Source organism: Epinephelus lanceolatus, chromosome 4 (assembly GCF_041903045.1).
Source record: "Epinephelus lanceolatus isolate andai-2023 chromosome 4, ASM4190304v1, whole genome shotgun sequence".
Taxonomy (NCBI): Eukaryota; Metazoa; Chordata; class Actinopteri; order Perciformes; family Serranidae; genus Epinephelus; species Epinephelus lanceolatus.
In genome coordinates this window covers 25,320,692-25,332,825 of record NC_135737.1, presented here as the reverse complement: position 1 = coordinate 25,332,825, position 12,134 = coordinate 25,320,692, and the positions used below count along the sequence as shown (strand labels likewise).

The window sequence follows — 12,134 nt, the reverse complement described above, 5'->3', positions numbered from 1 at the left end:
AACGTGAAACTGCTTTATTCAATGTTTTTACAGGTTTAACCTCTGCGGATATTTCAGCTCCTTTTAAAAAATGTCTCAACGGTAAACGCTGAAGGAATTCTAACCGGGAGAAACTGATTGCAATGCAATTGCTCCCTCTTTTGATTTTGTTTCGATTGAAAGTGGAAAAAAATTGCATATTGTGCATTTTTAGTATTTAAATTTTATGCCACGTTTTAGTTTTACTCCACATTACAAAGACAAATACACCTAAGATTCTTTTAACTTTACTACATTCATCTGACATCTTGAATTAAAAGTGTTGCAGATTATAATTGTGAATTCAGCTGCCAGGCTTTTATCCAGACCCAAGAGACGTGATCCCGTCACCCCAGTTTTAGCCTCTTTACACTGGCTCCCAGTATGTTTTAGAACAGATTTTAAGATATTACTGATGCTTTTTAAGGCTCTTTATGGTCTCTCTCACAGCTATACCTCTAACCTCTTAGTGCTGTGCATACCAGGATGTACTTTAAGGTCCTTTGTCTGTTCCAGGGGCCTGGCTAAAAACTAAGGGGACAGAGCGTTTGCTGTCAGGGCTCTGGAACAGTCTGCCCAAGAAAATCAGGTCGGCCAAGTCAGTGATATCTTTTGAGCCCCTTCTTAAAATAAACTTTCATTGGAGAGCTTTTCCTGATTTTAAATGAGTTTTAAGTTAACTTAGACTGTCTTTATTTCCTCAGTTTTATACACTAAAGTGTTTTTATCAGTCCTTTTAAAAGTTGTTGTTTTCATGTCTTCTGTTTTAATTATTGACATGTAAAGCACTTTCTTAGTCTGTTTTGAAAAGTGCTTTATAAATAAAGATCATTATTATTATATCATTATCATTATTTAGAATGGACCCAAGACCACTTTTGGACCGTGACCCACCGGTTTGGAACCATTGCTTTACAGGAACAACTCTCAAAACTAGAAACCACAGGTCTCAAATAGCAGAATTAGGATTTTCTGCACACATCAGCCCTAAAGCTATAGGTGTGTTCCCTGGGCTCAGTGATTAAATTCATAATCAAATCATATCATTTCACATTTAATTTGGTGTCAGTGAGACCCCCCCTTTTTATATTTGCACTCTTCCCACTTTGTATAGCAGCTGCTGCACAGCAATTTCCCTCAGGATAAATACAGATTCATCTTATCTTACAACCCAACGTTTATGTTCTCTGGTTCCTGAATTACTGTCACAGAGACAGATGAAGCAAATGCTACGCCACACACAAAAAAAGGGCAAATCATGATGGCTGAAGACCAGCTGGTAAATGATGCAATCTAATTGATTTTTCAAATAAGTAATCCGTCTCAAAAGCACAAAGGACAAATAAAGATCAGATTAGTTTGGGCATGTACTGTGTACTTCGAAGCACAAATTAAAAGACTTACAAGCAGGAGGGATATAATGATTTGTATGGAGACCACAAATCCTCTGAACAAAGTGATTAGAGTTTCTAATAAATACAGGACTAATGGATTTTTTTTTGTCTGAGGCTTAAGAATCCAATTTTCTAGAAAGTCTCATTTTTGTAGAAAATATGTGCAGCTGGCAGTCCTGAGATTGAGTCCAGCCCAGGACTTTTGTTGCATGACATCGATGCCCTTCTCTCCTGCTCTCCATCCTCTTTTGAACTGCTCTGCTGGCTAATAGAGACAATTATTATGGTGAGTCGAGATAGGGCATTTTTAAGGGAGAGCAAAAGGTGGAGGAGGGGGTTAGGAAAAAAAGAAGAGGAAGGTCAGCAGAACTGCCTGGATCATAAGTATTTAAAACTTTCCATTATATATTTATCTTAGAAATCTTGTATCTCTAATGCATGTAGCATAATGCCTGAGCAGGCATTAGCATGTGTATTAGTCTGCATCACCTGGGGCTCAAACTCATAACCCTGAACACCAAGGGCAAGTCATGACCTTGCTGAGCTACCTGCCAAGTGAGAAAACGTCAACCGTCTACCCAGTATGACTTGGACACTCAGCAGAATTGCATGTGAAGGCAAATTTAAAAATGGAGTTAAAAAATGAGGTAACAAAATTCTGAACATTTCTGCTCTTCATCTATTGAGATGTCTATAATTTATTAAGACTGATGACTGCATAAGTGACAAACTGCTTTGAGATGCTCGCATTTCCACTGACTGCTATAGTTTACGTGATAGAATTCAAATTTTGTCAGAAACTCAGACTTTAAGATACAACTCTGAAATTTGCCACACTAATTCAACCATAAATGTTTTGTCCCTTTGTCAGGAATATTGGGGATTAATTCAGCAAAAAATTGCAGATGTTTACAGTACTGTTTACATTAAAGCATTTGATGCACTGTGGACTCAACTTTAAATATTTAAAAAATCTAGCTAGTTTGTTTGTGCAGGACTGTACGAAGACAGTGTATAGCAAGTTTGGTGTCAACTGAGCAAAAAATGTGTGAGGGGAAAGGTTTAATTAGTTTAACAGTTTCTGAGAAAACAATAACAGACATCTTGATTCCTGCAGCTCAGACGCATTTGAGGATTTCTGCTCAATTGAGGCTACTGTTTGGTGAAAGTTGCAAAGTCATAGCAACGTTTTAAACTTTCGACGGTGGTTGTAGTGCCAACGTCATGACCATAATTAGTCCACAATTTTAGGTGGGGCACTTTTGCTCAGGACTGGATGTATGTGCAAAGTTTGGTTTACTTTCATACATGGGAAGGCAGATTTTATGGTAGGGAGAAGAACATAGGCAAAAACAAGAGGAGACCTGCCCGGCCCCTAATAATTGTGATAATTAACTTAATCCTACTGGGGACTGAGAATTGTTCCAAGAAAAGCTACATGTCATTTCCCCAAATTATTCAAACATTACATCTTGTGTTCTTGTCTATGGTTGTAATAATCTTCCATATCACCCCTCGCATAACAGATTATGGCTAAATACTCTGAGTTTAAGCAAAATGGACAAGACCATGGAAGAGGCCAAAATAATGTGCACAAGTAAGAATACATTATCAGTTGGGTTGCTCAAAAAACTATTTACTGTTTAAGATGTTTAGTCCATGCATCCCTTTAGCCATCTACCCCTGTGCTTCACACCTCAACATCAGAAATAGAAGAAAGTAGGTTTGTAGCACCATCTGTTGGCCTGAGACAAACTCCCACTGCAACACACAGCGAATAAACATGGAAAAAGTGAGGCAGAGCACGGTCTCAAATAAAAGTTTTAATTAAAAAAAGAAAAAAGCTCCAGGTACAATGTCTGGTAGACCAGACCCTGGGTGCAATGCTTTGTGACAAAACAAAAACAAAACAGATGACACATCAAGTTGCTTGTGGATTTGAATATAAATCCAAAAAAGGGGGAATGAGCAGCGACACTGATCAGCAGGAGGAAGAACTCCACTATAAATTTACCTGAATGTTATTTCATGAAATGCTCCGTCGGGGTGGAACAATAAAAAACAGCAACTTGATGCAACAAATGTATACTTACATGTGATCCAGGAAGAAGGGTGAAACAACAACAACAACAAAAAAAAAAGCCCACCGCTGCACTGATCAGGAATCACCAATTTCAAGAAATGTTTCAGTTTGGGCCACTGCTGTACATTTATAAAAATATCTGTGTGTGTGTTTATGTAAGAAAAAGACCAGCTTTGAGGTGTTATTTCTTGGCGAATGAGATCTTCATGGCGTTCGTTTGTGTGATCTTAAAGCCTTGTAGTGCGTCTCGTGCAGCGCCAGCCTGCACTTCATTCTCAAACTCCACAAAGGCGATGTCATGGCGACCAGGGACCAAACGCACCTCCTTGAATCCAGGGAACCTGAATACACAACAATACGTTCACGTTCTGCCATTCCACAAATAGAAAAATATATAAATGCAAAATCAAATGCAGAGAAAGAGTTGGTACTGACTGGTTGAAGAGCATGGAGAGCATGAGTTCGTTTGTCTCCTCTGGAAGGTTGGTGAGGAAGAGGATGTGATTTGGAGGATTTTCTGCAACCTGTGAGGACAAAGGCAAAGAGAGATTAGAATAAAAATACTATTAGACAAAATTATAACATTTATTTTTTTCAAATGACAACATGCTCTGTCAGAACACACTACCTGTTGGGGCATTTGTCCTGGCATCTGTCCGGGCATCATCTGGCCAGGAGGCATGGCACCAGGGGGTATCTGACCAGGCGCCATTCCCGGAGGAGGCATCATACCAGGAGGGGGCATATAAGGTGGCTGGCCTGGCATGTGCATCATACGAGGAGCTTGGGTCATGGGAGGCATTCCCTGAAGAGTGAAGAACAACAGTGATGAGCATGTCAGCAGCTGTGGTGACATGTTTCCACCAACTTAAACATCTGTTTTCCCTTTCTAACACCATCAATGATCTCCACCCAAATCTGGGGAGCCCACATGCTACTGCTGCATGAAAGTCTGGTACGAGTTTTAGATTTAACTGTTCTCTATCCTATCTGTCAGCATAGCTCGATAATGACCAGTGTCAGTGAGAGAGAGAAAATATTTTTTGTAATTTGCCTCTTTTACTGTCATTGTTCATAGTCTTACAATGTTAGTCCAAATCACACCGGAAGTGTGTTTGGAAACACATACTTTGGCCACATTATGAAAGAAATGAGACACAAAATTTATAACAGCTAGGTGTGAAAATACAGTATCTCGGTTTCAGTCACAATTTCTTCGTAGAGTTTGCTACCCTGTCTACATTTATATGTAGGGTCACTAATAACGACTTGGATGTCACAATAGTTTACATGCCAGCAAAGTTACTGGATTACTACAAGATGGCCCACCTACAATATACTCCCATTGTATGAAATGGTATACATTTCCGGTCTCCTAAGTAGGCGTTGTCCCCCGTACCCCAATCAAAGACGATGGAGAACCGCCAATCAAAGACGAGTATCCCCAACCTTGCTTCTGTCAACACGTGTGTACCCTTACTGGCCGTAAGCTAAATAAATAAACGGTCCGTGAAAAACATATTTTTTTCCAGCAGATGTCTCAGTTACAACATTATTGAGCTAACTGGAGTAGTTTCTTGTCGTATCCGACAACGGGAGGCTTTTAACAGATGACGTCCTGACGTTAGCTTTGCTGCTGCTGTTAGCTGTCCCTGTCAGCTGCAGCCACTGATGCTTTCTAGACATCGTGATCTCCCAAAACTGAATAAATACCACACATAGCAACACAAAACTGCTTTGCTAGCCCAGTCATGTTGTAACTAAGATATCTGCTGGAAAAAAATATTTTTTAATCCAGTATCTTTGGCGAAACTGCACTGATTTCAGCACCAGTGAGGAGATATCTGTTGCCAGATCTCGCGAGTGTGTTGTTGAAACTGAGACAGGTCTTGAACAAAGTAAATTTTCTCCTGATTTGTCCATCTGAAATTTGCCATTTTGGTGTTGGAATGATATGTGGCTTGTGATAGATGTGTCCAATATTTGCTTCCGTGACTATGGGGCGAAAGAATCGGCCATAATCTGTAATCACGTTCATTTCTCCCATTGAAGTCAATGGACTCAGGACCTGCTGTTAGTCTCCTAAAGGGGCGTGGTGGTCGCGAACCCCACGTGACACTGATACAGGAAACTGACTCGCAGTGGACCGTCTTGGTTTATCCACCGTCTTTGATACCAGTAATTAAATCCGTTACCAACGTTATTCCTACTAACAGAGGAACAATAAAACACCCATTACTTACAGGCATGGCAGCCGGTACTCCAGCAACCATGGGTGCAGCAGCGCCCGGTACACCCTTCTTAGCCCCGGCTGTGTCAGCTCCTTTGATCTTCTTCTTCTCCTTTTTACGGTCACGCTCCACATAAGTCCCCTTCATTTTAGCTATGATGTCTGAGTCCGTCTTGGCATACTGGATACGCTGTAGGAACAGTAGGACAGTTGAATCTCGGTAGGCTACAGATTTTATGCCTCAAAAGTTGTTTAACTGTGTCAATCGTGTGTGTTATAGGAACTTTTACTCTCTGTAAAGCTTCTCAGTGATCTTGTCTACACTGTGTGATTCACCTACCATGGGTTTGTCGTAGAAAGGAAATCCCTGCATCGACCTCAGAGCATTAGAAGCGCTGTTAACCTCCTTGAAAATAACAAAGGCCTGACCCTTCATCTTTATGTTTCGTGCGACCAAAATGTCCAAAATCTGTCCAAACTGTGAGAAGATGGCGTACAGCGACTTTTTCAACTCTGCAGAAACACAAAACACAAAAACACACAACACAAAAAGAAAGCATGAGTTTGATTAGATGGGCCATCTGTTGGCTGTGTGCATTCAACCGAAGCTAATAAGGCGAGTGTAAACTTACCATCTTTCTTAATTTTCTCATTCAAATTGTTAATGTAGATTGTATGGTTGAGCCGTACATCGGGAGTGGCCATTTTCTACTCTGTAGATGAGTGGCTGGAGAGAAAACAACTGATTATTTAACAGGTAAGAAGCACAATTCTTCATTAGCCGCTAGGCAGCTAACTAACGTGTGGCGAACGTTAAGCTAAAAGCTAACTGCTAGCTATAGCTAACATTATTTAGTCTACAAAAGCCATTTATCGCTAACACCATTGTCACAAAAAACGACTAAAGAGGCAACATAAGTCCATAAATGCTTTGCAAAAGAGCTTAAAACCAAAAACAAAAGATTTAACTAATTACCTCGATGGAGAAAGAAGACCGAAGGATCCTCACCTCGAAGTAATGAATGAAAACCCCAGCCAAAGACGATGGTCTTTGCCCCAGCCTTCACAAATCCCGTGCTCTGTGTTCTCGCGTTATTAACAAACAACACAGGGAGGCATTTCCGGTTTCACGCTCAATTTTATTTTATTTTATTTTTTTTAAGCATACTTTCGGTATTTTAATAGCTGCTGTTACCAAACACGGTGACATGGAGATATTTAGATATCACCACATATTTTGATTGATCAGTCTTTTTTTTTTTTTTTTTTTTACTTTAAAGTCAGTAAATGCAGTGGAGGGCGGTGTGGCCTTTTAACGTACGTGTGTGAACCGACAATACACACGAAGAAGAAGAGCAACCTTGCCATGCCATATATGGGTAAAACACCGGGCTGTTAGCTAGCTGTGCTACTCTGAAAAGTGAGTACAGGAACTAACGTTAGTGTGTGTAAAATATGGCAAGCTAATTACTTTACGTGAACGACAACCGAGAAGACTGTCGTACTTAGGTTTCTACCCAAAACAGCTTTCAGCGCCTAATGAAGATAACTAACTTTCCCCCACCGAGCTTGTTGGCAACAGAGCTAGCTAAGTTGTAAGAGGTAGGAGAGACTGAAGAGTGTGTTACAGTGTTGATGATGAGTGTCATGTGCTGCTGTAACTTACCCCCTTACAAAGATGCACAAAATATTGACTAAGCTATCACTTCTGTCAGGGTCAATGCTAAAAGAGCTCAGACAAGATGTCAATGGAGTGTCCCCCATTACCTCCACCACCACCTCCTCCTCCTCCACCTGCTCCAGGTCCTCCACCTCCTCCAGCCTCAACACCCAAGAAGAAGCTGTACCAGACTATAGCCAGTAACAGGAGTGCTGTGGAGGGGGACTACACAGAGGCCTGCTTACTGCTCAGTCAAAGGGAGAGCAGGTAAGATATACAATGAAAAGACCAACTTTATTTGCACATTTAATCTAAAAAAATGTTTATTTTGACCATCAGATGTTGAAACAAAATATTCCCTGATTTCACATTGGAACACAAACACTCAGTTACCAGATTATTAGACACGATACAATCCAACCCAAATGTTCTGCAGTAAATCCTACCTGCGTGAAGCTTATAATGCTTACTTTTCTGTTGACATTGTCCCAGAGATTAATAGTAATGACTGATTAAAAACCCACAAAAGATTAAACCTGCCACTATTGTTATAATTAAATTAATCATGCAAGTCAATTTCAAGGACAAATGCTAAATATTTTCTTTCTCCAGCTTCTCACTTGTGAGGCTTTCTTACTTTTCTTTGTCTTCTGTGATAGTTAATTGGATGTCTTCAGGATTTTGACCGTTGATCGGACAAAACCAACAATTTGAAAAGGTAGTCTAGGGCTTTCGGAAATTGTGATGGACATTTAACATCATGTTGTGACGCTTCATAAACCAGTGATTAATCAAGTAATTGAGTTGTAGCTCTCGGGGTGTTTATATTAAAAGGTATTACGAATATTTTGCCCACTCTATTTACATATTTAAGGTTGCCACAATATTGGTAACACCTTAATACAGCGTAATCCTGAATCAACACTAACTGCAGCCTCAAAAAAAAAACAAAAAACAGTTGAATCAACATCTCTCTCAAAGTCAACAAAAATGGACTAATATAAGCCTCTCAAAGAATTGATAAGTACGCCTTTTCACAGCAGACATTTTGACTTGTAATGGCAGGAAAAGTGCAAGTGTTGCTAACAACATTAATGATGGCTCTGTTTTAGGAGACTGAAGCCAAAGTAGTTAAATAAAAGACAGAAGACTTGTGCTTTTCTTATTGTGACATGTGAAAGTGTCTCAGATGAAAAATCTCCAATCAGGGCTGTTGAATTTGATTGTACTGGAATAATTTGTATTTATATTATGCTCTTTTTTTCATGCTTCAGATTTAGGAAGGACCTGCAGTGGTTGCTGGTGAACACATATGTGCCCTCCCTCATCCAAAATGGTCCACAGTAAGTCAGTACACTTTGGTGTATGTTAAGTAACACTGTGATCTTTATTTAACTGAGAAAGCATTTGTATAACACACATAAAACTGTAACCACAGTTGTTAAAGGTACAATGGGGCTTTGTGTTATTAGTGTGACCTCAATGCTTTTATGTTTAAATCATTAAACATGACATATTTGCCAGGGTGTGACTGTGTTAGAGTGTTATTCAATTACCTTTCAGGTGCGGTCTGGTGGCTTTGTGGATGTCCACTCACCTTCGACAGCCACAGCTAAGTGTTGATATGGAAACTGTTGTTCAGACGGCACTGAGCAGGGGATACACGGCACAGGGTGAAATGTTTTCAGGTAACAAAGTTTGTTAACTGTAGAAAAAAACAGAGAGGGGTGTTTTTTTGTTATAATGGTTCACCCATTTTTATTTATGATAACATGATTAAAAGTTGAATCCTCCCAAAGGGAAACACATGCCTTGACATCACCAGGTGTCGTCAGAAGGGCAAATCTATTACATTAAAAACTCCAGATGTAGGATGTCATTAAAATGTGGACGGTATAAAAACAGTTTTGCAACTAAAATTGTTTTTTAGTAGTAATTCCATCTTTATGTTTCACAAGCAACTAATACGCAGTTTCACCCTGTTTATGGTGTTTGGTTTCTTGATGTTCTCATTAAGACTTTTATTTTGCCAGCTGACAACATGGCCCTTCTGGCAGAGGAGGTTTGTGGCTGTAAGGCAGAGCTGCTGTCAGGGGGTTTAAGTGGTGATAATGCTGCAGCCATTATCACTCACCTGTGGGGGAGACAGCCTGTCCTCATCCCGTATCCTGGACCAAAATAACACTGCCATGAGAGGTGTCCTGAAGGAAAAGATTTCATTTTGTGGTTGTTTTTGTTCTTTATTTTAACGCTACTTACTTCATAAAAGAAAAGTTTATAATTCAAGGACAGAATTCCTTGACAGTATGTACAGATATGATGAGGACTTCAACCACGAGCCGTGCCAGCGGAGTGGCCACAGGGCGCATTGGGCAGTCGCTTCAGGTAAGACTGGAGAGCTCACTCTTTGAAGACCAATAGAGGTGGTCAGAATGTCTTGAATTAACTAAAGAAAAAGAACCAGGATCAGTCTGTTTTAATAAGCTGGTTTGAGACATTAATGTGAGACATCAAGCACAGCTCAGTTCACAGTGAAGACAGTGAACATGTTAAGAAAAAACTGCCAATGTTCTCGGGCACAAAGCAACAAATCTGAAACATGATGTGGAGAGAAAAATGTTGCGGCAACACTAACACAATCACTACAATGAACAGAGCCAAAAAGGACTATTGGCAGTAGTAGTAATTAATCAAAATATTATGTAAATCACAATATGGCCAAGTGCAATATAAAAATCGCAGGAGCTTCAATTTTTTGATCAACATGCCATTACAAATGAAGCATTTTGGTGCTACAGAGATGCCCTGGTCCACAAATCAGATTCTAGATGTAAGGGAGAGAACTATTCTGGAGGGATATGTTTCCATGGTAACTGAGGTCAGACTACAGCGCTATAAGCATCAACTTGCCACACAATAACCACATCTGTTTGTTCCAGGTGTTCTCCTTGGTTTGGACCAGGGGACTGTGAGCAAAGAGCACATTCAGCCTGACCCCTCTCTGCCCTGGCTCTACCTCGCCGTGGACGGCAGCTCTCCTTGTCCTGTCAGTACCGCAGCAGTCAAAGAGGTTTACATCCTGGCTAAGCAGGGTAAAAGCCTGAGCTACCAACTGTGGAGTATGGACAGTGTGGCTCAGAGCAACGAGCAGCTGAAGACACTGGACCCTCGGAGAGCAAACGATGGGACCCCGTACGTCGTTCCTCAGGGAGGCGTGGAGGCCGGACTGGCTGGACAGGCGGTGTTGCTCCACACAAGGACCCAGAAGGAGTAATGAGTGTGACGGATACAGGGTGACTGATCAACACTGATCCGTTGAAGAGGCATCACTGTGAACTCTCATGCTCCAATATGACTGATATCACAGTTTAACCCAAAGTCTTAAATACAATCTGATGTCTGCGTGAATTGCACAAGTTTTTGAATTTATCCAAAAGTGTTTCAAAGTGTTGTGAATGTCTACATTACAGTATTAATACTGTATGTGCTACAGCTTTGATGCTGGGACATTTTGGATCCTGTTAGGGGTAAATGGTGTAACGATATGAGATGATATTGAATCATTAAGTGTGTACATATTCTGATACACGGGTAGCTGTCTCTTTAAAGGTCTTGTTTGCAGCATTTAGTGGCATCTCACTGAGGTTGCATAACTGAAATTTCTCCAGTGTGCTAAGCCTGTAGGAGAGCTACGGCGGCCGACGCAAAAACGAGAATGCACCTATCTAGAGCCTATGTTAGATTTGTCTGCTCTGGGCTACTGTCGAACAACATGGCGGACTCTGTCGAGGAGGACCCGCTGTCTTTGTAGATATAAACTGCTCATTCTAAGATGACAAAAATACGATTCTTATTTTCAGGTGATTAATGAAAACACAGTAATGATTATGACATACCATGTCTGCCAATAGATGCCCCTCAATCCTGCACACTGGACCTTTAATATCTTCAGATGTATGAGGCCTTTTGTTGGAACTTTCTGGGCAAATTCGTGGGTTATCAAAAATATTGGATCCACAGTGTTGTTACATCAATATGATGGGAAAAAATACCTTTATTTAATTTAGAGAACAGAAATTATCATCTTATTTTTTATCCTTTAAGTTTCTGACTGAATTTCTGGAAAATATACTGCAGTGCAGAATTATCCATGTCGCCCTCCCATGTTATTTAAACTGAGTGCTGTTTTTATGGAGAATTATATGTTCTGTCCTGCAGGTTTACAGTGTGACAAGTCTTCGTTTACCTCTTGGTGCTGCATACAATAACGACTGAACGGATATTATATTTAACTTGTTTATATTCTCATAATGTTGTAGTACTCAAGTTTGGTCTCAAAAGCAGTCTCAAGACTACTACTGGTCATGTCTTGGTCTGGGACAAGGAGGACTCTGGATTACATTTTGAGATCTCAACTGTGTGAAAATTCTGACACATTAAGTTCAACTCTGCGCTGTCTTTTGTTTGTTTTATAAAAATATTTCTCAAAGTACACGTGTACATGCACACATACATTATACATGACAGTAAAAGAGGTGAATGACAGCGAATTGTCATTTGTTTTGTGTGGTTGTTTTTATGGAAATGTTGATGTTTGTGCCTATGATTTGCACTCAGTCATGCACCATTGGCCTCACACTGGTCTGTTTAGTCTTGACTCGGTCTCAACCCCTGAAGTCTTTGTCTTGTCACAGTCTCAGTGCACTCTGGTCCTGGTCATGACTTGGTTTCAGTTAAGGTGGTCGTAAC

At 40.3% G+C, this 12,134-nt stretch overlaps 2 protein-coding genes across 3 annotated transcripts; one reads left to right on the top strand and one right to left on the bottom strand.

Annotated features, from left to right (window-relative positions):
* Nucleotides 1–6,832, bottom strand: snrpa (small nuclear ribonucleoprotein polypeptide A). 2 transcript variants are annotated; one of them, XM_033630745.2, is made up of 7 exons: nt 6,702–6,832; nt 6,358–6,452; nt 6,066–6,238; nt 5,739–5,915; nt 4,124–4,300; nt 3,931–4,019; nt 1–3,836 (listed from the first exon to the last, which is right to left on the bottom strand). In XM_033630745.2, exons 2-7 carry the CDS (start codon nt 6,428–6,430, stop codon nt 3,677–3,679), a joined length of 849 nt encoding a protein of 282 aa, XP_033486636.1. In that variant the 5' UTR covers nt 6,431–6,452; nt 6,702–6,832; the 3' UTR covers nt 1–3,676. The 2 variants fall into 2 exon arrangements, with proteins under 2 accessions (XP_033486636.1, XP_033486637.1); XM_033630746.2 differs by having other exon boundaries at nt 6,735–6,779.
* A 176-nt stretch (nt 6,833–7,008) lies between these two features.
* actmap (actin maturation protease) lies at nt 7,009–11,929 on the top strand. Its single transcript, XM_033630744.2, has 7 exons — nt 7,009–7,327; nt 7,441–7,652; nt 8,660–8,728; nt 8,949–9,073; nt 9,419–9,548; nt 9,700–9,770; nt 10,325–11,929. The coding sequence occupies exons 2-7, from the start codon at nt 7,468–7,470 to the stop codon at nt 10,657–10,659; spliced, it is 915 nt and encodes a 304-aa protein (XP_033486635.1). The 5' UTR covers nt 7,009–7,327; nt 7,441–7,467; the 3' UTR covers nt 10,660–11,929.
* The last annotated feature ends 205 nt before the right edge of the window (nt 11,930–12,134 follow it).